The following is a 26013-nucleotide window of genomic DNA, read 5'->3' as shown; positions in this document are numbered from 1 at the left end:
ATCATACCTAATTATACTGAAAACTACAAAGATATTACAGGCATGTATATGAACTATATATGAACTTCAGCACACTAGTGTCCAAAAGACAGTCAACAGTAGTGCTGATTTAAACAAATTATTTTCTGAATTCTGTACTCAAAGGTCACTTGTGAAAACAATCACTGGGAAATGATGAGACCTTCAAAGTAGGCTATGTATTAGCTGGAAACATGCTCAATAACAGACAATGACTTCTTTTTTAAAAAAAAAAAATTGTAGTATTTATTTTTGAGTGAGTGAGAGAGAGTGCGCACGAGTGAGCAGGGGAGGGGCAGAGAGAGAAGGAGACACAGAATCTGAAGCAGGTTCCAGGCTCTGAGCTGTCAGCACAGAGTCTGATGCAGGGCTCGAACCAACGAATCATGAGATCATGATCTGAGCCAAAGTCAGACGCTTAACTGACTAAGCCACCCAGGCACTGCCCCAACAATGACTTCTTTAAAAGAGTTTGGGCCGTGAAATTTAACTGGATATACACTCAATAAAAGAAAATTACTTCTTTAAAGAATCTGGGCTGTAAAGTTGAGATATATTTGTGGAAATGAGGTTTCTTCATGTACATAATGTGCAAAATACACATCTTTCAATATGCAATATGAAAGAGAGGGGTTCCATCCCCGCGTAGGGCTCTGTGCTGACAGCTCAGTGCCTGGAGCCTGCTTTGGATTCTGTGTCTCCCTCTCTCTGTGCCCTTCCTTGCTTGCGCTCTTTCAAAAATAAACGTTTAAAAAAATTGTTTTTTAAATAAAAGATAGGAAACAGGTGTCTTCACTTTTACAGTATCCCACTACACAACCACTTAACCCAGAGTAAGCATGTGTGACCTGCTAATAAAACACTATACAGGGTGCCTGGATGGCTCAGTTGGCTAAGCGTCTGATTCGATTTTGGCTCAGGTCATGATCTTAGAGTTCATGGGATAGAGCCCCATATAGGGCTCTGTGCTGACAGTGAAGAGCCTGCTTAGGATTCTTTCTCCCTCTCTCTCTGCCTCTCCCTTGCTAGCACATACGTGCACGCTCTTTCTCTCTCTCTCAAAATAAAAAACATTAAAAAAACCCACAACATTATGCCAATGAGACCAATAAGCATATAGTTGGTAGGTTAACTATCCAAACAAATATATAACACCAATGACATAAGTTAATCAACAGTATGCTGAGTTATAAAACTGCAACAGTGAAAAGTGTGCCGCAACATAGCAGTTTAGTTTTAATTACGAATTTAATTTGTATTTAAGTTCCATGTGAATTTTAAATGTTACCAGTAAATACAAATCAATCATGGATTCAAATCTTATTAATGCAATCTAAGGTCTATAAAAGAAAATCATAAAGAACTCTTTCCCATATTCATTTTCAGTTTTTTAAAGGAAACTCCACCTAAAAGCCTTCAGTATATGTTAAAATAGCACCCTATACACACTTGAATTAAAGCCAACAGGTCCTTCATTTAAAAAGTTCAATGTCTACTTCCTTGGTATCTAAGTTTTTCAACTTTTCAAACATCAGTTTGTGACAAACAGTGCAATTCATCCTCCATTGTTTTCCTCTTTTTAAATAAAGCAGCTGGAAACAAACTCATACTCCACTATTCCGGTCACATGTAAGTGAACACAGGTGTTTATTTGAATGAAAATATCAAATGAATGGTGAAATCCTGTCCCTGACAGTTTTTTTCTAATAAAAACGACAAAAGCCACAAGATCGCAAATTCAAGTTGGAACATGATTTCAAACTAACGGAGCACTAGTAGCATGACACTTTGAACAGTCTCTTAAGACTCTTGCTTCTATGATAAAGGAATCCCCCAGTAACCCTCAGTACGGAGATGCCGTAAAAACAGGTGCAAACGATAACAGTCGGAATGCCAAAAGAGTAGGGACCAAAGTACTACGAGGCAATGGACAGCGAATACTTGGAAGTCTAGGGTTCTCCTCTGGTTCACCCTCTAAAACCCTGAAGGTTGCTAAGAATCAAAGACACAGCAATGAGGTATTGAGAACAGATACTTAAAGTACATGGGGAGAGTGAGACACTTTAACTGCAAGTGGGTAAAACGAGACCAGTACGAGTTGGCAGGCCAACGCTAAAAGAAAGCAAGTCTTTCAGATTCGGCGCAGCCCAGGAAGCTAGCCTGAGGCCCAAGCCAGCCGAAGTCACAAATACAGGCCCAGCTGGTAATGAGGAGAAACTGAGGCGTAGGGAGTAGTCAGATTCCCAAACAGGACCTGGCCCAAAACATTCAAGTCAAGAGACAATCCAGCTTTGCCCGGGGGCCAGAAGAACCGCTGCAAGCGCAGGACTCGGCAGACAAGACACCCACCCAGACAGGGGGAACCGGTTTGGGCAGGGGCTGCGGGAGCGTTCTCGCCTGCGCATGCGCCCTCTCCCCCGCCACAGCTCCCCCTCCCCCCAATCACGGCACCCTCAGAACCCGGCTCGTCGAGGGAGGTGAGCGCAATCTGCCCAGCCCAGCCCCGCGGAATGAGAACACAGCTTGGCTCTCCGCAGGGGCTGTCAGAGAATCCCCCGGGGCTTGGTGGATAGGAGGGTGCGAGGACGAGGAGGGGAAACGTCGGCCCTACCCGACCCGCTGTCTCCTCCTCCGCCGCCCGCCGTTCGCCGTCCCGGAGGCTCCGCCGCCTGGGCCTCCCTAGCCGCCCTGCCCCCTCCCTCCCCACCCCCTACTCACGTGAGAACAGCTTCTTCCGCCCTCCGCCCCGCCTCCTGCCCCGTTTCATAGGCCCGCGGTTAAACAGAGTAGCCCCATTGGCCCAACAACAGGCGGCGAGGGCGTACTTCCTTTCCTCGAAGCCCCACCTGGGCTTTTACTCTGTTATGGGAGTCTGCGCCTGCGCTGTCAGTAATATTGAAGCTGAACTTAGAGCTGTGATGTATCTGGGCTTGGACTGGCAGTGGCTATGTGCCTATGTGAACTACCTCAAGGACTGGAAACAGCATGGCAGGGGAATCAAGCTAGGTAGCACCTGTTGCAGTGCTTTTGCCTTTTAGGCAAAAGGGGGTACACCCGCAAAGAGCAAGGAATCCCCTGCTCACCTTTCACGTTCATGTACTATTTCAAAAGCAGTCCTTGACAGTGTTACTTGACTGACCTCACCTGGCCTTTATTGAAGGCGCGCAATGTGCGAGATATTGATAGGTCTTTTTATGGTTATCTCATTTGACTTTACCACAAACCCAAGAGAATGTTACGATTTTTCTCATTTTATAAAGGAGTCCGGCCTGAGTAATACTTCAGTCTAAAAGGCAAAGTTTTTGATTCAAGTCCAAGGGCTACTGGCTACAACACTGCTGCCTTGAGGTACTTGAGACACAGGGAAGAGGTCAACAATAAACAAGATTGTTTTAGAGTATTAGACTCAAAGATGGGGCTAGGATTTTATTTTAAAATTACTCAAAAGTGGGAAGCCTGGCTGGTGCAGTCCATAGACTATGCGACCCTTAATCTCAGGGTTATGAGTTCAAACCCCACGTTGAGTGTAGAAGATACTTAAAAATAAAATCTTAAAAAATAAAAATTCAAAAGTGATATATAAAGCAAAAGGAACAGAATGAGATTTAAAGCTTCTGTCCTGAATGAATTTACAATGTAGTTGGTAACAAAAACAGTGGCTCCTAAAGGTGTTACTTAAGTCATGATAGTTTACAAACTAATTCTACAGCCTATCCTTCCCTCTTCCCCTTACTTTATTCAAATAGCCTATGCTCTTTTCCTGGTGAATGAGTCATGTAATGTTTTCCTGTGGATAATGTACCCAAATCAACCAGAGAAAAAGCAAAAACGTGCTCTGTCGTAGTCCTTCCTCTTTGTGACTTGTCTATTACAATAGACTTGGCTGCAGTCCCACGGGAAAATAGCTTTGTTCCTTTTCTCCTTATACAGTTATATAATAATACACACCCATTTTAAAGTAGTATCAAATAATAGATGTAGTGTTTGGAAATCCCCTGAAATCCTGACACACTTTTAATATTTTGGTGGCAATACCTTCATGTACTCTGATTCATATGTATACCCCAAATATATATGTAAATCTTAACAAAATTTTTAATTAAAATTTTATTGTAGGTTCAGTACAGTGTGCCTTGGAGTAAAATAGAAAATAGAGACAAACTACAATAAAAAATAAAACATAACATTCCCACCAAGGTTAATACTGTAATGCATATCCTTTGATGCCAACATATTGTTTTTGAAAAAATGAGATCACAGTTTAGCAATCTGCTTTATTCAATTAACAATATCCATCTTACCATTTCAGTAAATTTTCCTCTCATCTAATTCCTAGATCACATTTGATTTTTTATCAACTTAAAAATATTTTTACAGTTGGCTTTCCCAAATCAGTAATATCATTTCCATAAGTTTTCCTCTCATCTATTATCTACGATAATCAAATATTCTGTTGACTGAAATATATATTTTTTTATTATTTTTTTTTTTAATTTTAACGTTTATTTATTTTTGAAAGACAGAGAGACACAGAGCGTGAATGGAGAGGCACAGAGAGAGGGAGACACAGAATCCAAAGCAATCTCCAGGCTCTGAGATGACAGCACAGAGCCTGACATGGGGCTCGAACCCACAAACTGTGAGATCATAACCTGAGCCGAAGCCAGATGCTTAACCAACTGAGCCACCCAGGTGACCCTGAAATATATTTTTTAAAGCTGGTTTTCCCAAATCAGTATCCAATCCAGGGCCACATACTGCATCTGGTTGTTCTATCCCTCAAGTATTTTTTACTCAAGCACTTAAGAAAAATATTAAGATACTGGCTTACTCAAGAATCAGGCCACTTTTAAGTGCAAAATTTCCCACCCTCTAGATCTGAATGGTTGTTTCCACAAGAGATCATTGCGTTTGTTCCTCTAGACCTGTTATTTCCTGGCAACTGGAAATTATACTTCAAGGCTCAAATGGATTAATGTGGTTTGTTGGAGCCAGAATGGGAAAGTCTGTGAATGCTAAAACTGAAAAAAGGAAATTCAATCTATACACACGTGTGGCCTCAGAGGTTTTCAAGGACAGTGCCAAATATCAGATTTGGATTTTCTGAAAGATCATTCTGGTAGGAGTAGAAAAGGCAAAATGGGGTAAATGGGACAGTTTGGAGGCTGCCTAAGATCAGAAAGGCTTGAGAGGCACCTGGGTGGCTCAGTCAGTTAAGCATCTGACTCTTGGACTCTTGGTTTTGGCTCAGGTCACGATCTCATGGTTTGTGAGATCCAACCCTACCTCAGGCTCTGCACTGACAGCAAGGAGCATGCTTCAGATTCTCTCTCTCCCTCTCTCTGCTCCTCTCCCGCTCACACATGTGCTCTCAAAATGAATAAACATTTAAAAAAAATAAAGGCTTGAATGATGAAGAAAGGGGATGGGATTGGCGTGGGGTGTGGGAAGAGGGCTAAAGTGGTGTTTTAAACAGAAGTAGCTTCGGGGCGCCTGGGTGGTTCAGTCGGTTAAGCGTCCGACTTCAGCTCAGGTCATGATCTCGCGGTCCGTGAGTTCGAGCCCCGCGTCAGGCTCTGGGCTGATGGCTCAGAGCTTGGAGCCTGCTTCCAATTCTGTGTCTCCCTCTCTCTCTGCCCCTCCCCTGTTCATGCTCTGTCTGTCTCTGTCTCAAAAATAAATAAACGTTAAAAAAAAAAATTAAAAAAAAACAAAACAAAAAAACAGAAGTAGCTTCATGTTTGCTGATTCTTTCTTCTGCCTGCTCAAACCTGATTTTGAAACCTTCTAATGAATTTTTCATTTCTACTATTGTACTTTTTTAACTTCAGAATTTCATTGTGGTTCCTTTTATAATTTCTGTATCTTTAATGCTATTCCCATTTTTCATAGTTTTTCTGACTTCATTCATGTTTTCTTTTAACTCAGTGAGCAACTTCAAGACTAGTTAAAGTCTTTGTCTAGTAAGACATAGGTCCGATCTTTCTCAGGGATGGTTTCTGTTCATTTATTTTGTTTCTCTGAATGGACCATACTTCCCTATTTGTATGACTTTTTTTTTTTTTTGGCTGAAAAATGGACATTTGAATCTTATAATGTGGTAACTGTGGAAATCCGATTCTTCCCCTTTCCCAGGGATTGCTGTTTTTGTTTGTGTTTTATTGTTGAAGGATGTCTCTGTGCCAGGGATCAGGATCAGCCTAAGGTGAAAGATTAAGGTCTTCTCAGTTCTTTTCTGAATCTGCATCTTTTCCTGGTTATACATGGTGGCTTTCTAATTTTCCCCATGTAAGTGATTGCTTTTGAATGTCCTAATCTTTAAATGTCTGGCTCCGAAGTGTAGTTGAAGGGAAAAAAATCAAACAAAAAAACAAAACAGGAGCTGTTCCTTCAAATCCCATAGAGCTAGCTTCAGCCAATGAGGGTTGAAACATTGGCAGCTATTCTGTGCCTGAATCTCAGAACTCAAAAGGAGTGATCAGCAATCAAAACACAGAACTCCGGTATTTGGCGAACAAGATTCTTATTTCCCACCACGGCTCCAGCAAGCCACACCAGGAATGTGAACATGGCTGCCTGCCACAGGGTTGAGGGGTAGGAAACAGGGAGGTGCTATTACACTAAAGTCTGACATTGACTGAAATTAACCTCAATTTACCAACCAAACTTTCCCTTGGAAGATGCAAGAATTCAAGTGGCCTCCAGAGTTCCAAAATAGTTATTTCGGACAGTTTCTGCCAGTGCAATTGTTGTCTAGGTAGAGAAATGGATTTCCTGTGCTTCCTACTCCATCTGAGGAACAAAAAGAAAAGAAAAAAAAAAAACAAAAACAGAAATGTGAACAGTGAATAGAGCCTAAGGGATCTGTGGGACACTATCAAGAGAAACAACATACCACTGTGGGAGTCCCAGGAGAAGAGAGAAAGGGTAGAAAGAATAATCAAACTGTAGAAAGTCCAAGAAAAGAGAGACTCTTGAAAGCAGCAAGAGAGGAGTGGTTCATTACATACAAGGGATCCTCAATAAGATTATCAACCAATTTCTCATCTTTAACCTTGGAGGCCAGAAAGCAGTTGGGTTAATGATATTCAACATGCTGAAAGAAAACAACTGTTGATAAAGAATTCTCTATCTGGCAAAACTGTCCTTCAAAAATGAAAAAGTGGGGTGCCTGGGTGGCTCAGTCAGTTCAGTGTTCAACTCTTGGTTTCAGTTCGGGTGGTGATCTCACAGTTTTGTGAATTCAAGCCCTGCGTCTGGCTCTGTGCTGGTGGCGTGGAGCCTGCTTGGGATGCTTGCGCTCGCTCTCTCTCTCTCTCTCTCTCTCTGCCCTTCCCCCACTCACGCGGTCTCTGTCTCTCTCAAAAATAAACTTCAAAAAAAAAAAAAGAAATTAAAATAATCTCTGATTTTAAAAAAGCTAAGGGAGTTTACCAGTAAACCTGCCCGTCAAGAAGCATTAACAGCAATCCTTTAGGTTGAAATGAGGTAATACTTCAGGCTGAAACGAAAGGATGATCAAGAGTAATTTGAAGCTATATGAAAAAATAAAGATCTCTAGTAAAGATCAGTGCGTGGGGGATTATAAAACTAAGTATTGTTGTAATTACAATTTGTAACTCCACCTTTTCATTTTCTATAGGATTTAAAAAACAATGTATTAAAATATTAATCTATGTTATTGGGCACACAGTATATAAAGATATAATCTGTAACATCAATAATAGAAAGAGAGGGCAGAGTTATATTGGAGAGGTTTTGTGTGCTATTGAAGTTGGTATCAATTCAATTAGATTGTTATAACTGCTGTTAAATGTAATTCCCACGACAACCACAAAGAAAACATCTATAGCATATACACAAAAGGAAAGAGATGAATTAAAACTTTTAACTGCAAAAACTCAAATAAATACAGGAAAAAGGCAGTAATAAAAGAAGGGCACAAAGGCCTATAGAAAACAAATAGCCAAATGGCAGAAATAAATCCGTCCTTAGCAGTAATTACTGTAAATGTAAATGATGTAGGGCGCCTGGGTGGTGGCTCAGTTGGTTAAGCATCTGACTCTTGCTTTCAACTCAGGTCATAATCTCATAGTTAGTGAGACAGAGCCTTGTGTTGGGCTCCGTGCTGTAAGTTCAGAGCCTGCTTGGGACTCTCCCTTTCCCTCTCTCATGCTCTCTCTTCTCTTTCAAAATGAATAAATAAGTAAACTTAAAAAAAATGTAAATGGTATAAACTCCTCAAAGAGTTGAACAGAATGGACTTTAAAAACAGATACAACCACCTGTAGCCTAGAAAAGACTCACTTTAGTTCCAAAGATATAAACAGGTTAAAAGTGAAAGAATTATTAAAAAGATATTCCAGGGGTGCCTGGCTGGCTTAGTCAGTAGAACATGTGACTTTTGATCATGAGTTTGAGTCCCACATTGGGCCTAGAGCTTACTTTAAAAAAAAAAAAAATTTCCATGCAAATAGTAACCAAAAAAAAGCTGGGGTGGTTATACTAACATCATACAAACCAGACTGTAAATCCAAAAAAAGGTTACAAGAGACAAAGAAGGATTTATTTATTTATTTATTTATTTATTTATTTAATCATTTAGAATGCATGTGCCTGAGCTCAAGTGGGGGAGGGGCACAGAGAGGAGACAGGATCCCAAGTGGGCTGTGTACTGACAGCAGCAAACAAGCGATGTAAGTCTTGAACTCATGAACCACAAGATCATGACCTGAGCCAAAGGGAACACTCTTAACACTCTTAACAACACGCTCTTAAACAACCAATGGATCAAAGAAGAAATCAAAAGGGAAATTAGAATATACGTTAGAAATGAATGAAAATGATGACACAACATTTCAAAACAGGATGCAATGAAAGCAGTAATCAGAGAGAAATTTATACTTGAAAACGGTTACATTAAAAAAGATTTCAAAATAATACCCTAAGTTTATACTTTACAAAATGAGAAAAACTAGAAACTATTTTTTTAACGTTTATTTATATATTTTGAGAGAAAGGGCAAGAGAGTGTGCGTGTGAACAGAAGGGCAGACAGAAAGGGAGAAAGAGAATCCCAAGCAGGCTCCACTCTCAGTGTGAAACCCAACACCGGGGTCAATCTCATGACCCCAAGATCACGACCTGACCAAGAGTTGGTTGCTCAACCGACCGAGCCACCCAGGCACTCCAACAAAAACTAGAAACTAAACCCAAAACTAGCGAAAGGAAGGAAGTAAAACAGATCAGAGTGGAGATAGAGACTAGAAAAAGAAAAATCAATGAAACCAAAAGTTGTTTCTTTGAAAAGAAAAAAATCAACAAATCTTTAGCTAGACTGACAAAAAAGAACATGCAAATAACTAAAATCAGAAATGAAAGTGAGGATATTATTTATGACATTTCAGAAATAAAAAGGATTATAAAAGAATGCTATGAACAATTGTATGCCAACAAACCTAGACAACAGGCAAATTCCTTGAAACACATAAATTATCTAAACTGATTCAAGAAGAAATAGAAAACTCAACACAATTATAACAGATTGAATGAGCAATCAAAAACCTCGGAACAAAGAACAGTCCTGTACCATATGACTTCACCAGTGAAATGTACCAAACATTTAATGAGTAACACCAATCCTCCTCAAATTCTTACCAAAAAAATTAAAGCAGAAATATTTCCTAACTCATTCTATGAGACCTTCATTAACCTGATACCAAAGCCAGATAAATGCATCATAAGTTAGAGACTGATATCTCCCATGAATATAGATGATAAAATCCTCAATAACATATAAGACAATCAAATCCAACAACATATTAAAAGGATTACTCACCATGTCCAAGTGGGATTTATTCCAGGAATGCAGAGTGGTTTGACATAAAATCAATCAATGTAATATATCACATTAATAAAACAAAGGGAAAAAAAACACATGATCATCTTAGTGGATGAAGAAAAGACATTTGACAGAATACAATGCTTTTCATAGTAAGATCTCTCAGAAAAGTAGAGAAAATTTCTCTACATGATAAAGGTATTTGTGGAAAAAACCCACATTTAACTTCATACTCAATAATTTAACTACCCCTGTAAGATCAGAAGCAAGTCAAAGATGCCTCCTTTTGCTGCAGCTATTCAACATTGTACAAATTCCAGCCAGAACTATTATAACTATTCTCTTTCTTTCTCAAGAAAGAGAAATAAAAGGCAAATGGAGAGAAAGAGGTAAAACTATCTCTGTTGAAAGACAACATGATTATAGAGAGAGGAAATCTAGAAGAACCCCCAAGAAAGCTACCAAAGCAAAAACAAATTCAGAAATCGTGCTGGGTATAACAATAACACACAAAAACAGTTGTTTCAGGGTGTCTGGGTGGCTCAGTCGGTTAAGTGTCCTACTCTTGTTTTCCGGTCAGGTCATGATCTCACAGTTTGTGACATGGAGCCCGATGCTGGGCTCTGTACTGATAGCTCAGAGCCTGCTTGGGAATCTCTCTCTGCCTGCCTCTCTCTCTCTCTCTCTCTCTCTCTCTCTCTCAAAATAAATAAATAAACTAAAAAAAAAATCAGTTATTACTACCTACCAGCTATGAACAATATGAAAACGAAGTTAAGAAGGCAATTCCATTTACAATATTATCAAGAAGAATTAAGTACCCTTTAAACTTGAAAACATTGCTGTGAAATTAATGAATACCTAGGTACCTCGAAAGACATTCTGTATTCATAGGTATGAAGATGTTAAAATGGCAATGTCACCCAAAGTGATTTACAGATCCAATACAATCAAAATTACAACATCCTTTTTCTCAGAAATGTAAAAGGTCATCCTTAAATTTACATGGAGTTTCAATGGGTCAAAACAATCATGAAAAAGCATAAAGTTTGGGGACTCACACTTTCTTGCTTCAAAAGTGGCAGGACAGAGAGCCAGAAATAAACCCTCACAAACATAGTCAAAGGTGCCAAGACCATTGAAATGGTAAAGGAAAGTCTTTTCAAGAACTGGTGCTGGGAAAATGTTATCCACATACAAAAGAATGAAGTTGGGTACAGCTGTGGTGACTGTTACATAACATTGTGAATGTACTGAATGCCACCAAACTTTACACTTACAAAATTATAAGCTGCTTAAAATTATAAATACTATGTTTTAGGACAACTGGCTGGCTCAGTCAGTTAAGCGTCTGACTCCAGATTTTGGCTCAGGTCACGAACTCCGTTTGTGAGTTCAAGCTCCACATCGGGCCTGCTTGGGAATCTCTCTGTCTCTCTCTCTCCCCCTCCCTCCCAAAAATAAATAAGTAAACATTTAAAAATAAATAAGTATATGTTTTATCACAATAATCTCCCCACCCTCCTCGTACCAAAAAAAAAAAAAAAAAAAAAAAAGAGCCCAGTGAGCAAATGGATTGGAAAGGAAAAAGAACAGAACTCTAGAACGATACTAAAGTTTTCTGGTCTGCAAGGCTGCGTGGATGATGCCGTTTACCAACATAAGGACTACAGGCACTAAGAAGCAGGTCAGCATACGAACTTGAGATAATTAAAAGACACATTAAGATTGGGACAACCACTTGGAGATGTCTTCTGGGCAAGTTGGCCCTGGGGCTTAAGAGATCAGTCTAGACCTCGATGTAGGCAACGGAAGGCTAGAGAATGAAAGAAACCTCTGGGAATCACCAACATCCAAAAGCAAGAGGAGTACACCACCTTTTACTTTCACGGCCCCAGCGCGGCGAGTCCACATCCCTAGTCGGGAGGGCCTTACCAAGGCTTAAGTGCGGAGGCGCCCTTCAAGCCTCTGCGGGCAGCAGGTGGAGGAGCCGCTGCAAAGGGGCGAAGCACCCAGGGGTTAAGACCCGGACGCGAAACCGCAGCCAGCCACCGTGTCGTGGGTGAGACCCTCGTAGCAGAACTCTTCCGGTCCCCCGCACCCGGTCCCCCGCACCCGGTCCCCCGCACCCGGTCCTCCGCGCGCTAAGTCCCTCTCCCGGGCCAGTGGCCCTCCGAGCCTTCCGATTGGTGGAGAGGACCATGGGACCTGGAAGTTGTTTTGTCCGGCGAGGGCTGCCCTTCCGGTTCCGTTGGGTCCCCCTTTGGCTCGGGTTCCCTGCCCCTCCCCCTTCCCGGAGCCCCGAGGGGCCGGAGCTCCTGGCGGTGCCGGATCCTGACGGTGGCCTTCTCCCGGGTCTGTAAGTGCGGAGGCGGCTGGAGCGCCGGGCAGGGGTACGGGGTCTCTCAAGAGGGAGCCCCCTTGGGGCCCTAGATTGGCTGGGACCTGCTCTGGGATGGGGTCGAGGAGCTGGCCTAGGCCCCGGGAAACTTAAGGAACCCTTGACCCGGCCCATGCTGTGCCCCGCCCCTTTCCCTTCCCCGCGCCTGGAGTGGGGAGCCTAACTATGCCCTAGGGACCTCTTCCTGGGACCCCAGCCCAGGGCCCAGCAGTTGGCTTGGATGCCTGACTCTGGCATCTTGTAAGAAGTGCCAGAGCTGAGACGCTGGCAAGGCCTCAGTGCCAGCCCGCTAGACTCACTATGCGTGCTGACCTAGGTTACACTTTTGCCGGGGTTTCCCCCAAATCGGCCACTGGCCACAGCACCTTTTCTATTACTGACTCTATGCCAGGCACGGAGGCTTCGTAAGATACCCTTCCAGTTTTCCAGGGTCAAGTTTGGGAGCCAGATATAAACAAATAATTACTCTTGCGATATATATATCAGTCGTATATGTGTGAACTGCTTAAGGGACAGTTGCTAGGAAAGCTGAAGAATGAAATTGACGTCTAAATGGGGAGGATAAAGTGGAGAAGAGCTTTTCAGGCAGAAGGAACAGTTTGCAAGGCTGTGAAGGAATGACTGAGGGTAAATTGTGTGTGAAGAGGAGGAAATAGGGGGCTCTTGTGCATAGGATGAGATAAGAGGCTGGGCAAGTAGGCTGAGGTCCAGATAGTGAAAGGTTTAACCCTGAAAGAGATGGGTAGTTTTTAAGGAGGTTTAAGCAGGAGACTTATACAGTCAGATTTGCTCTGTAGAAAGCCACGTTGTTCTATAAGTCAGTCTATAGAAAAGGAACGTATAAGCTGATTATGGATTCTTCAGCTAATGTCTGGGTATTCTTATTGGAAATTCTTTTGAAGCAGTAATGGGATAAGCCTAGTGAAAGCTAATGAAGTCCTGAAATGGAGTTATGACAGTGTAACTGGAAAGAAGGGAAGTATGCTGGAGTGAATGATGTGAAGACTCCGTAATAAATTGGATGTTGAGGGGTAAAGAGGTAGCAAAGCTGATTCCTAGGTTTTAGGCCTTTGGTATTTGGAGAATGTTGATGCCGTTATCAGCAACAAAACCATAATCAGTGTAGAGTGCAAATTTATTTTTTGGATATATTGAATTAAAGGTATAATAGAATAGCCACATAAAACTCTCCAGTAAAGAGTTGGAAATGAAAATCCGCAGCTCAACCCCAGTGTTGTAGCTAGAGGTAAAAGTTTGAGAAGTTTGAGTTATTGGTATCAAAGTAGAAGCTGTGGTGATATTTGGCATCAGGAAGTAAGTAGTGAGAAAGATGGGAATATTTGGGGAGAATGGCTGCATTTATGAAGCAGAAAGAGGAATTGGAGGGACAGCAAAAACAGAGGTAGGGGATAATGTATAAAAGTGCAGGGTCCAAGAAGACCCAGAATCAAGAGAAGAAAATTTTGAGGAAGGTGCATGGGACAATGCATGCAGAGCATTTGGGGAATGAGAAAAAAAAAAAAAGATTGCATTTCTTTAGTTAGAGATCATTAGTGGGGCGCCTGACTGGCTCAGCCCATAGAGCATTTGGCTCTTGATCTTGGGGTCAAGAGTTCGAGCCCCAGGTTGGGCATAGAGATTACTTAAAAAAAGAGAGAGAGCGTTAGAGACCTTTTAAAAACCAATTTTAGTAGAGTGATGAGGTGGTGATATATGAAATAACGAGGACCTCAACTGGTTTGGTGTTAAATGAGAATGAGAAAAGACCACATGTGAAGGATTTCACAAAGAAAGTTGACAGGCTTTATTTGTTTATTCACCTAACAAATGCTTATCAAGCACATTCCAGACACTGTTCTGAGCTCTTTAAAACATTAACCTAATTTTTAATTTCCCATAACAACCCTATGAAGTAATATTACTATTTGACAGTTGGGAAAACTGAAGCACAGAAGTGGTTAATTAACTTGCCCAGGATCACACAACTAGTAAAGTGGTTGAACAGGGTTTTGATCCTAGGAAATATGGCTTCAGAAACCATTGTTTAATCCACTGCACTAAGCAGTGACTGAATATGGGCTGACAAGAATGGGAAAAATTTAGGCAAAGATAGATTCATTGATAAAAAAAATTGAGAGGCTTGGAAGGAGATCCGAATTGAGCAGGTAAGTAATGGGCTTATGTTTGTATTATATATTTGATTTTTATTTCTCTTTTTCTGTCTTAGATCCTATTCAAGTCAGTGCCATTTTAGGTCAGTTTCTTTCACAATTAGGTCAATTTATGCCATACTTTCATTGATCACTTACTATGTATAATTGGGTCTCCTCTTCAGCTTCGCACCCATGTCTAGCGAGGTAACGGATCTTCCCCATTATGTCATGTAGGATTCTCTGGCTAAACGTTTTAAGACCAGACCCATTTTCATCCCCTCTAATATTCCCTAGCTTATTGAGTGGCAACCTGCCAAATTAATCCAGTCATTCAAGTCTAATGTCTTGGAGTCATCTTAAACTATCCTTTCTTGAACCCCACCTTGGTTAGCAGTCCATCAGTTCTTTGAAATATCTCTCAAATCTGTTTCCTCTCTGTATCCATATGATTGTTGTCAATGTTCAGGCCCTCGTTATTTCTATCTCGATCTATTAGAGTAATAGCATACCACCTCCTTCATGTCCACTGTTCTCAGAGGTATTCTCCACTGATACTTATTTTTGATTTGCTGGGTTTTAGACAGTGCAGGAGTTTAGGCATCATACATTTCATATGATAGAATAGTGGCCTAGGGCAGGTACTTTTGAGTAGCTTGAGGTAAAGTTAAATTTGGTTAAGGTTGGCCATGAGGATGGGGATTTTGAGATTTTTTTAGAGAATGTAGGGGCGCCTGGGTGGCTCAGTGAGTTAAGCGTGTGACTCTTGATTTCGGCTCAGGTTATGATCTCACAAATCGTGAGTTCAAGCCCTGCGTCTGGCTCCACGCTGACAGTGCAGATCCTGTTTGGGATTCTCTCTTTCTCTCTTTCTCTCTCTCTGCCCCTCTCCTGCTAGCACACATATGCACCCTCTCTCGTTCTCAAAATAAATAAAGTTAAAAATTTTTTTTCCAAGGAAGATATATTTCTGTGTATATTACTTAAAAGTAAAAGTAAAAACAAAATAAAAGATTGAGAATTTGGGAGAATGTAGTGCCATAAAAGTTACCCATAAGAAGAAAAAGATTGAGGCTTACAGAGATAAAGGCTGTAATATAATGTAACCTTTTTGAAAATGAAGTATGGTGTTAATGAGAGACAAAGAAAAATTTCCACGTAGTTATGTGTGCTAAGTTGAAAGGTAAGGGTACTTTCATGAGGTAGATGAGAAAAGAGACTGACCTACAGCTTGGGAGTTTAGTATATGGAATAGAAAAGTTTTCCTTGTAAGTCGTTATTAGAGGCATTTGAAATAAGAAACTTGGTTGGAGCGCCTGGGTCGCTCAGTCGGTTGAACCTCTGACTTCGACTTGGGTCGTGAGTTTGAGCCCTGCATCAGGCTTGCTGCTGTCAGTGCAGAGCCCCTTTCAGATATTCTGTCCACTTCTCTTTCTGCCCCTTCCCCACTCATGCTCGCTCTCTCAGTCAAAAAGAAATAGGGGCGCCTGGGTGGCGCAGTCGGTCAAGCGTCCGACTTCAGCCAGGTCACGATCTCGCGGTCCGGGAGTTCGAGCCCCGCGTCGGGCTCTGGGCTGATGGCTCAGAGCCTGGAGCCTGTTTCCGATTCTGTGTCTCCCTCTCTCTCTGCCCCTCCCCCGTTCATGCTCTGTCTCTCTCTGTCCCAAAAATAAATAAACGTTGACAAAAGAAATAAATATTTTTTTAAAAATGAAATAAGAAACTTGGATATTTTCTCATTGCCTGTAGCACAGCAATAAACATTGTCCAACTTAGAATATCCATTGATCCTTTTTGGTTACTCCTGTTTGAACAGGAATTTTCAGATCAGTTGGCACATTTGTTATGGAGATAATTATGAAAGAATTGTATAAATATAACAAAGAGAAAGTGATCTTTTAAAAAAATGTTTATTTTGAGAGAGCGTGCGCGTGCACGCAAGCGGGGGAAGGGGCAGAGAGGGAGAGAGAGACTGAGAATCCCAAGCAGGTCCCACACTGTGAGTGCATGGCCTGATGTGGGCCTTGAACCCACGAACTGTAGGATCATGACCTGAAATGAAATCAAGAGTTGGATGCTTAACCAACTGAGCCACGCAGGCGCCCCAGAAAAAGTGATCTTAAGTGAGAATACTCCTATTACATTGATGTGTGAGAAATAGGTCATTCAGAGCTTGCTAATAGAAACTGGGCAGTATGCAGATATAATTGCAATCACCTAGGCAATGGATGATAAGGGCCTGAACTGTGGCAATGCTGGAATAAAGAGAGAGAATTTGGAAGTCATTCTGTGAAAAGATTCAACAATGTGGTGACCAAGTCCCTCTTCTACCTGATAAGTTCTTTACTTTTAGTTACTAGAAGCTCTACTATAATCTAGAATTATGTGAGTGATTTTTATGAAATTTAGGAAAAACTACTACTATGCTTAGAAGTTAACTACAGTCCCTTTTATTTGCAAATGACATCAGACTTAGTATACAAATATAAATACACAAAAGATGGGAAAATAACATAACATAGGTGACAAACGAAGATAAAAAACAAGGCTGAGGGAATAAAATGCAATCAAGAATACGACTCGTACCCAAATGGTTTCCTATTAAAGTTCTCTAGAGTTGACACAAATTTGGCTTTACATTGTACTCTTTTGTTTTTTAACTTAAACCTTTTATTGAAGCATAACTGAATACACAAAAGTTATGAAAATCATAACTGTACAGCTGAATGGATATGAGAAAGGAAGTCTGAGCAGTTCCCCAGTTAACATTATTCATAAAACTTCAGCTAGTCTTGTTTCATACATGGATTTTGGCATCACGTAGCTTGGGCCCAATTTCCAGCTCTAACACTTAATACTTTCCACCTCTCATAAGTTGAACAAGTTTCTTATATCCTCCAAGACTTTATATGCAAAATGGAGATGATAATAATACCTACCTCTTAGAGATTTTGAGGATTAGGTGGGTCAATTTAGGTAAAGCACTTAGCACTATACCTGGGACATAGCAAGGATTCAATAAAGATTAGCTACTATTTCTCATGTTGTTAAGCCAGTTTATAAGAAACACAGTTATTCCTTTCTATTTTGACATTTTTCAAAAGTAAAAAAAAAATATATGTATATACATATGTGTATATATATGTATATGTATATATGTGTATATATATGTATATATATGTGTATATATATGTATGTGTGTATATATATGTATATATATGTGTATATATATGTGTATATATATATATTTAAAATTTGGTTTTACATTGTCAAAGCCATTTTGGAAACAAACCCAAGAAAAAGTTTCCCCAGGACACTCAAAAGCGGAAAAGATGATAATGAAGAGCATCTCTACCATAGTACAATAATGATTTCATTAAAGAGTTAATTATTGTGCTGGTCTTGTTGAATGAGCTGTATAAAAAGTAACAGTTGTGGGACACCTGGGTGGCTCAGTCCAGTGGCGGGCATGGGACTTCGGCTCAGGTCATGATCTTGTGGTTTGTGAGTTCGATCCCCACGTCGGGCTCTGTGCTGGCAGCTCAGAGCCTGGAGCCTGCTTCAGATTCTGTGTCTCCCTCTCTCTCTGCCCCTCCCCCATTCCCTCCCCCCCCCCTCAAAAATAAATAAGCATTTAAGAAAATTTTTTTAATAAAAATATTTAAAAAACAAGTAACAGTTGGTCCTTGCCCTCAAATAACTAAAATTGTATTGAAAAGAGAAACTAGTAACAGCAATTGATTAAGGGATAAACTACGTGGCCCAGAAATAAGAGTGTATCAAAGACAGCCAATAGAATGCACTGACACATATTAGGGAAAACTTAAAGTAAACAGAACAATTTTCCTCATATTCTGAGACTAGAGCAGAGCAATCAAAGCCAGCACTTTCTTTGGGTAACTGTTGGGCTGCTCTCGCTGTTAAGTTTCTTGAGGCTGATTGATAGGAAGTACTCCAGCTCCTCATCTTTGGAACTTCAAAGAACAGTTATTTCTGAGGATAGTTGTCTCAAACACTGTGTGTATTGTCATCCTATAGGTGGAAGCAATTAATGATCATTTTTGGGTATGTGTAGAAAAATACTGACCTGAGGGTGACTAAGGGCAAGCTAAACTCTAAGAAAGAATGCCCCTTTTGTTTGGCCACTTGAAACAACAGTCATTTTTATAACTTCTGGTTATAAATTGGGGCATTCACTGTTTCCAGAATGACTGAATTAGGATACTGTGATTGCTAAAACTAGCCAGTGATAATACAGTTTTGCTGCTTTCTTTTTTGATATGTTTCTTGTATCTCCTAGATTTTTTCCTTTTTGATATTCACCATTTTTTCTCTGATGCTGCATTTGCTTCTCTGCCTCCTTCCTCTTTCATTTTTATTGTAATTATTCATACCTGTACATTCAGAATGCCATACAAAGGAAAAGTTCATTTATGTCTGTATATGTTTGTTAATATACCTGTGCCATACCAGTTCCCCCTCCTACATTTCACCTCTTTCAGTGATAGTTTCATTCAGTTGAACTCTTAAGTTTGAAACCTTTATACATCCCTTTTTTTTTTTTTTCATTCTCTGGATCTAGTCATTTACCAAGTTCCTCAAAATATCTTTTACTATTTTTCTTTACCCCTTATTCCCACTTTCATTCCTTTCTAGGCTTTCGTGGCCTCAGAGCCGTAATGCTTTCACAGACTGAGCTGATCTTCCTAACAGCAATTCTTCCTTCTTTCTGCTGTCAGCTCCTGTAGGTTCAACAAATACCAACTGAGCACCTACTATATGTTTAGTACAATATTTAGGTGATGGGAATACACACCAGTTTGAACAGAAGAGGTTCTGGCCAGTAATGTGGCTGCAATAAGTAGAATTTAAAGCAAAAGGAAAAAGTGTTTTGCCCTAGAAGAAGCAGGTTCCCAGCATCAGCCTCATTGAGTGGGGTGGAGATGTTTCCTGCTAATGCCATGAAGCTTGCAGTTGGAGGGGAAGGAACGGGTACTGTATTTAATAAAGTATTTTGAGTGTTAACGTTGGAAGTGCTATGCGATAGGTCCAGTAAAGACAACTGTTTTAGTGTAAGAGGTTAGGTATGGGCCTCAAGAAATAAAATAAAGGAGTCATAGGGTGCCTGGCTGGCTGTCTCAATTGGTAGAGTGTCTGACTCTCGCTCTCAGGGTCATGAGTTTGAGCCCCATGTTGGGTGTAGAGATTACAAGGAAGGAAGGAAGGAAGGAAGGAAGGAAGGAAGGAAGGAAGGAAGGAAGAAGAGTTCGTATTAGAGTAGTGCTCTAGACTAAAGAGAGAACTGCAACTGTGCTAAGAGCTGGAGTCAATAGAGTGCTGTCATGCACTATGAGTTTGTATGCAGTATGAATAAGATCTGGACTCTGCTTCAGGAGCTGATGTTCTATGAGCCTTGCTTAGTCACTGTTGTAGAAGATAAGATTGTAAAGATTGGGCTTCAGGATCCAGATGTGGCCAAGCACAGCTGGTTGTCTCATGTGATTCTCCACTACAGAGTTGATGAATGCACAACATTCAAGGTAAATTTATTGATGCACTGAGATTATTTCTCAAGAGCAGAGCTGATATACCTGATGTCACAGAAGACTGCTGCATAAACAGGCTGCCAGTTTACTTTTTTTTATAATGACTGGGGGACTGGAATTATCCTGTTGGCATGGCTAATTCATTCTTCCCTGTAGAGAGACACATGGGAAGCCAAATTACCAGAAAATCATTTAGGGAGTATGGAATCAAAACATAGTGACTTTCTCCAAGGGAATTGCTACATAAAGGGACAGAAAGGCAGAGAGTTTGGCAAAGACACCTTCTCCATGGTTGAATGCATTACACCAATGTTTACCTTAATTATTATGAGGTTTACTTCATCAGTTTATACTCAAAGGTTAGTCTTCATCCAGGAGACAATGGGAAGTCACAGAAGGATTTTAGGCGGGGGTTAGATATAATCAGAGCCAACATTTTTGAAAGCTGACATGTGGTATAGAAGCTGGATTAGAAGGTACAGAAGCTGGAGCCCAAGGAACATTTATGATCCTATTCTATTAGTCCAGTTGATGAGTAATGATAGATAAAGAGGGATAAAGAAGAAGGAACAAAATCTCTAAGCTATTCATTTGATCGACTTTATTCCTACTCAGATTCCCACCAAGTGGCTCATCTGGTTTTTCTATATCAAATATTTTATTTACTTTCTATATCAAGAAATGTTTGAGAGTTATATTTGTCCAAAATGCACAGGATAAAGACCTGTGCCTTTGATACTGTGTAAACATTGTCCCTTTAAGTTTGTGACTTTTAGTTTATTGCAGAAATGCTTGTATGAATAAATTCCCATCAGTTTAAGTAGAAGAGTATTTACCAAGGAATGGGGCAATAAATGTCACTGCAGTTCTTTAAAATAGAAAGCAAAGAGGGGCGCCTGGGTGGTTCAGTTGGTTAAGCATCTGACTCTTGATTTTGGCTCAGGTCATAATCTCATGGTTTGTGAATTCAAGCCTCACGTTGGACTCTGTGCTGGCAACACAGAGCCTGCTTGGGATTCTCTCTCTTCCTCTTTGTCCACTCCTCCCCTACTTGTGCTCTCACCATCTCTCTCTCAAAATAAATAAATAGAACTTAAAAAAAAAGACATTATTTTAAAAAATAGAAAGCAAAGGAAAACATTTTGTCTTTGAAGAAGCAGGATTTCACAGTATCATGCAAAAGAAAACAGTTACTTTGTTATTACTTGCTGGGATGTTTTCAGTTTGTTTTTGAAACCTGATAAAATTCTGATTTGAGAAGCAAGAAAATGCTCTTGGAGTAACTCAAACACTGTTCTTGTATTAAGTATCTTAAAAAGTTGAATGGATGCCAAGCCATGTACACTAATACAAGTCCACTCCTTAGGTGCCATTGACACTTGATGTTGGTAAGGACTAATTTTTAACAGCCTTTGAAAGCTGTTACACTAGCTTCCTCTTTCAAGGAAAATATCATTTGGATACAGACAAAGAGATATGACAACACAAATTTGGTTTTGGAAGGAAAAATCCAGGTTTCTTAATTGTTTGAATTTTCTTAAATTCATCCTTTTTACATTTCTGTTCTTTAGGTCTGCCAAAATGTCTGAAAGATCAGATCTCCTTCACTTCAAGTTTGAAAATTATGGAGATTCAATGTTACAAAAAATGAACAAATTAAGAGAAGAGAATAAATTTTGTGATGTTACAGTTCTCATAGATGATATTGAGGTACAGGGGCATAAAATTGTGTTTGCTGCAGGTTCCCCCTTCTTAAGAGACCAGTTTTTACTGAATGATTCCAGAGAGGTGAAAATCTCCATATTGCAGAGTTCCGAAGTGGGGAGACAATTGCTCTTATCCTGTTATAGTGGTGTGCTGGAATTCCCTGAAATGGAACTGGTCAATTACTTGACTGCTGCAAGTTTTCTTCAGATGAGCCACATTGTAGAACGGTGCACACAGGCCTTGTGGAAGTTTATAAAGCCAAAACAACCAATGGATAGTAAAGAGGGATGTGAACCACAGAGTGCTTCTCCCCAGTCAAAAGAACAGCAGGGAGATGCCAGAGGCTCCCCAAAACAGGATTCACCTTGTATTCATCCATCTGAAGACAGTATGGATATGGAGGACAGTGATATTCAGATTGTTAAGGTAGAATCTATTGGGGATGTATCTGAGGTTAGAAGTAAAAAAGATCAGAACCAGTTTATTTCTTCTGAACCCACTGCTTTACATTCATCAGAGCCCCAGCATTCCCTGATAAATTCAACTGTGGAAAACAGAGTAAGTGAAATAGAACAAAACCATCTCCACAATTATGCCCTCTCTTACGCAGGCAGTGATAATATCATCATGGCCTCAAAAGATGTCTTTGGGCCTAATATTCGAGGTGTAGACAAAGGCCTACAGTGGCATCACCAGTGCCCAAAGTGTACCAGGGTGTTTCGTCACCTGGAGAACTACGCCAACCATTTAAAAATGCACAAACTCTTTATGTGTCTACTCTGCGGCAAGACTTTTACTCAGAAAGGCAACCTTCATCGACACATGCGTGTGCATGCCGGCATTAAACCTTTCCAGTGTAAGATCTGTGGGAAAACCTTTTCTCAGAAGTGTTCCTTACAGGATCATCTTAACCTTCACAGTGGAGATAAGCCCCATAAGTGTAACTATTGTGACATGGTTTTTGCACATAAGCCAGTTTTGAGGAAACATCTTAAACAGCTGCATGGCAAAAACAGTTTTGATAATGCCAATGAAAGAAATGTGCAAGACCTCACAGTGGATTTTGATTCTTTTGCATGTACAACAGTCTCAGACTCTAAAGGGTGTCAGCCACAGCCTGATGCAACACAGGTCCTGGATGCAGGTAAACTGGCCCAAGCTGTCTTGAACTTAAGAAACGATAGTACTTGTGTGAATTGAGTAGGGGCTTTATGCTCACAACTTAGAACTGACTGAAAACGTGGCAATAGTCTTGAATCTTTTTAGGAGTGATTTTGCTAGTTTGACTTCTCCAAAGCCTCTGTGCAGGTTGTAGGGGTGAGTCAAAGCACTAACAGACCAGGCAACTTACCACTTGGAGTGGTCTTGCCTTCCTTTTGCCCTCTCCCATTTCGTGTTTTGAATTATTTATCCTGTGATGTCTGTTTTACTTTTCCAAGGAGTATTCCGTTTGTCTACCTAACATTGACCTTTGTTTTAGACCGACACTATTTTAGGCTTTTCACTGGGCACATCCTGAGGGTACCAGTGAGTTAATAACATCACCTATGGTCCACTAATAGATGCTGTGCTAAGAGAAGTGAATAGTATTTTTCTTTGGCAGAAAACAGGCTGAGATATAGGAGGATATTGCTCTTGGCCTGAATATGTGATAAAACTTCTGGCTGCCTATTGTTAATTGCCTATTGATAATGAATCTGCCTCCTACCATTTGTACTTGTCTTGGAGCTGGCTATGAAGTATTTTGGGTTGTTCTGTGCTCTTTTCAACAGTATTATAGCCCAACTTCATGTCACTGTGTTGTTCACATAGACCAGAGTACAATGTTTTCGGCAACACCTACAGACAAATAGTTAGCATGAGAAGCATAATTAACAAAGGATAGAAGTACAATTTACAATAGCACTTACATGGGAGGTCTTCCCGAAAAGAAGCCAAATGCTTATAATTAATGTGTATCGTACTTGTTGACGCTTTTCAAATCAGGATTGCCCCAGGCACACTGAAAATGTGCTAAAGTATAATGGTCTCTCTCAAAAGAGGCTATTTGGGAGTCAGTCTCTGGATTGTTTTAGAGGTTAGCCTTCCCAAAGGTGAGTTTGGCCTTCAGAGTTTTGTCTGTTGTACTGTAATAATCTCTGTATCCTCATTTCTTCATGTACACTAGTTTCTAAGATGGATGAAAAAAGTGGATCACAGAAGGAGCAATTGGGTTTTTGCATTCAGATAGTCCTAAAAAGGTACATAGTCCCACCTTGCCATGTTTGATAGATCACTAATGCAGAATTGATCTTCCAATATGGAAAGACACAATTGTTTTTCCTAAAGCACATGTTATAGTTCAGAAAGAAAATTTTGAGTCTTAGTAGTTTTTGACTCATGAATTAGATTTAGGTAATAGGAGTCTTAGGGTCCCTTAGAGAATCTTTAAGCGATCATATACTCCACCTCTTTTATTTAAGCTGGGGTATCCAAAGCCCAAAGAGGTGGCCTGGCCAAGGTTGGCCAAAGTAGAGAAGTGACTAAAAATATGAGCTAATCTCTCCTTATTTCTCACTATCTCTTAGCTTAAAAAGATTTAGTACATGATCAAGGGTATTATTATCAGCAAAAAGCTCCTAGTTTGTGCTTCACTTTTTGGAATCCCTGTTGGCTTTTTGAGACAGCCCAGGTTTTACAAACAAAACATCACAGGAAGGATGTATTTTTGTTAATTATTTTTTTGGTTAGAATGAATATTACATTCTGCTCAAGCAAGTGATTGATTTGCTAGATGGTGGTCAGGGAGAAAAAAGACAAGTAAGAATAATGTGAGAAGGAAACAAATGTGAATCTGATTTTGTCTGGAAGCAGTGTTTATTTAGTTTCCATTGGGCTTTTGTTTTTACTTTTGAGCTATGAGAATGCATGTACAGATAAACCAAAACTTGAGTTTAACTTGAATAGTCACAGGGAATTCTTCGAGCTGTTATAATTTGATGCATTTACATGTGAATCTGATTTGAGGTATAATTTCTACCTTTTGTTAAAATCCTTAAAATGAGAATAAAATTGAGTGATAAGACTAATAGGTATCTTATGCCCAAAGTCACTCATTTTATGGTTTAATGATGCTACCTAGCATTCTGAGTTTTATATGATCCAGCCAAAGAGTACCAGTTCTATGCAACAGTGAGACATTAATGTTAACCAGTGTTTCTCTGAACATCATTTCATCATAGGGAAATAGGAAGTTGGAGTGCTTCCTTCACTTACATTCATGTCCTGTTTTTGTTACTGGTTTGAAGACTAAAAGACATGAGTTCAATATGATTGGTCTCTTTGGTTGGAGACTATTTCTGGGTTCATTGAGTCATCTGAGAAACATTTATTGGGTACCTTTGTTGCCAGGCACTATGCTAGATACTGAGGATATTGAAGGTAAGATTGCTAAGGTCCCTGCCCTCACAGAGCTTATGGTCTCATGTGGTCTCATATGGTCTCATGTGGTCTTAGAGAAGGTGATTTTATACTGGGAATAATAAAGAAAATGCCTTGCTTTCTTTGATCACTTAAAATCAGCATCTTGATGGGGTTTTTTAATCAGTAAAACTGGTTCTCACCTTTTGCAACTGCAAACCACTGAAGTGATTTACAGTCTCCTCCATTTCTTGGCTGGAGAGGTGTTTTGTTTCTGTGAGACATTTTCTTAATTTTGGTGGGACTTGACTTTTCTCCTTCTTTATACATGTTTCTTAGATTGTATTTCAAAGTGGTCAAGTTACTGATATCAAATACATTTTATAAGGGAAGATGACTTTCAAAACTAGTCATATTCTTATAGAGAAGAAAGGTTTTCTAAAACCTTAGTCATTCTGCATTTGTATTTTATGGATCCCCAAGATAATTAAAAAGGACTCTCTTTACCATAACTTGGTTTTTAAAAAATTACCGTGTCACCATTATTTATTTATTTAATTTTAAAGACAAACACAAACTGAAGTGGCTCTGAAGTAAATCAGATGTGGTTTTGTTTTAGTTTCTTTATTAGAAGATCTCTAAATGGTGACCAGAGTCACCACTTCTAAAAGATTGTCCTAAACAAACAAACCAGAATATTTTATTTCAGCTGGTGAATAGCTGTTCTAAGTCTGTTGTATGTTAGACATACTATGAACTACCTCTTCACTTATTATGGGGAAGTTTCCTTAATAAAAGTGTGACAATTAAATCTGTGGTGTCAGTGGTTTCTTTTTTCTCTCCCTCCTGCTTTCCTTTTCAATTGCCCGAATTTGAAAAAGAAATGCTTTCTTCACTCCTATTGTTTATTAATCAAGCACGCCGAGCTTGGCCTCCGAAGCAAATCTGGTTA

The 26013-nt window shown here is 40.0% G+C and overlaps 2 protein-coding genes across 5 annotated transcripts in view; one reads left to right on the top strand and one right to left on the bottom strand.

The window, feature by feature from the left end:
• RABGAP1 (RAB GTPase activating protein 1) overlaps positions 1-2744 on the bottom strand; it is a 171246-nt gene extending 168502 nt beyond the window's left edge. The window contains exon 1 of one of the 3 annotated variants that reach the window (XR_006295052.1): positions 2630-2704. The gene's annotated coding sequence lies outside the window, so the exon portion shown is untranslated. Of the gene's footprint in view, positions 1-2629 lie in introns of all 3 variants that reach the window. The other 2 variants (XM_043566378.1, XM_043566379.1) reach the window with 2 other exon arrangements.
• Positions 2745-12110: 9366 nt separating this feature from the next.
• On the top strand, positions 12111-25872 carry ZBTB26 (zinc finger and BTB domain containing 26). Of its 2 annotated transcripts, none has more exons than XM_043566374.1 (2): positions 12111-12217; positions 21527-25872. In XM_043566374.1, exon 2 carries the CDS (start codon positions 21537-21539, stop codon positions 22860-22862), a length of 1326 nt encoding a protein of 441 aa, XP_043422309.1. In that variant the 5' UTR covers positions 12111-12217; positions 21527-21536; the 3' UTR covers positions 22863-25872. The 2 variants fall into 2 exon arrangements, with proteins under 2 accessions (XP_043422309.1, XP_043422311.1); XM_043566376.1 differs by having other exon boundaries at positions 12142-12213.
• The last annotated feature ends 141 nt before the right edge of the window (positions 25873-26013 follow it).

The sequence above is a fragment of the Prionailurus bengalensis genome, chromosome D4 (assembly GCF_016509475.1).
Source record: "Prionailurus bengalensis isolate Pbe53 chromosome D4, Fcat_Pben_1.1_paternal_pri, whole genome shotgun sequence".
NCBI lineage: Eukaryota > Metazoa > Chordata > Mammalia > Carnivora > Felidae > Prionailurus > Prionailurus bengalensis.
Note: the sequence above shows the minus strand (reverse complement) of the source record. Positions and strands in the feature narration are given on the sequence as shown.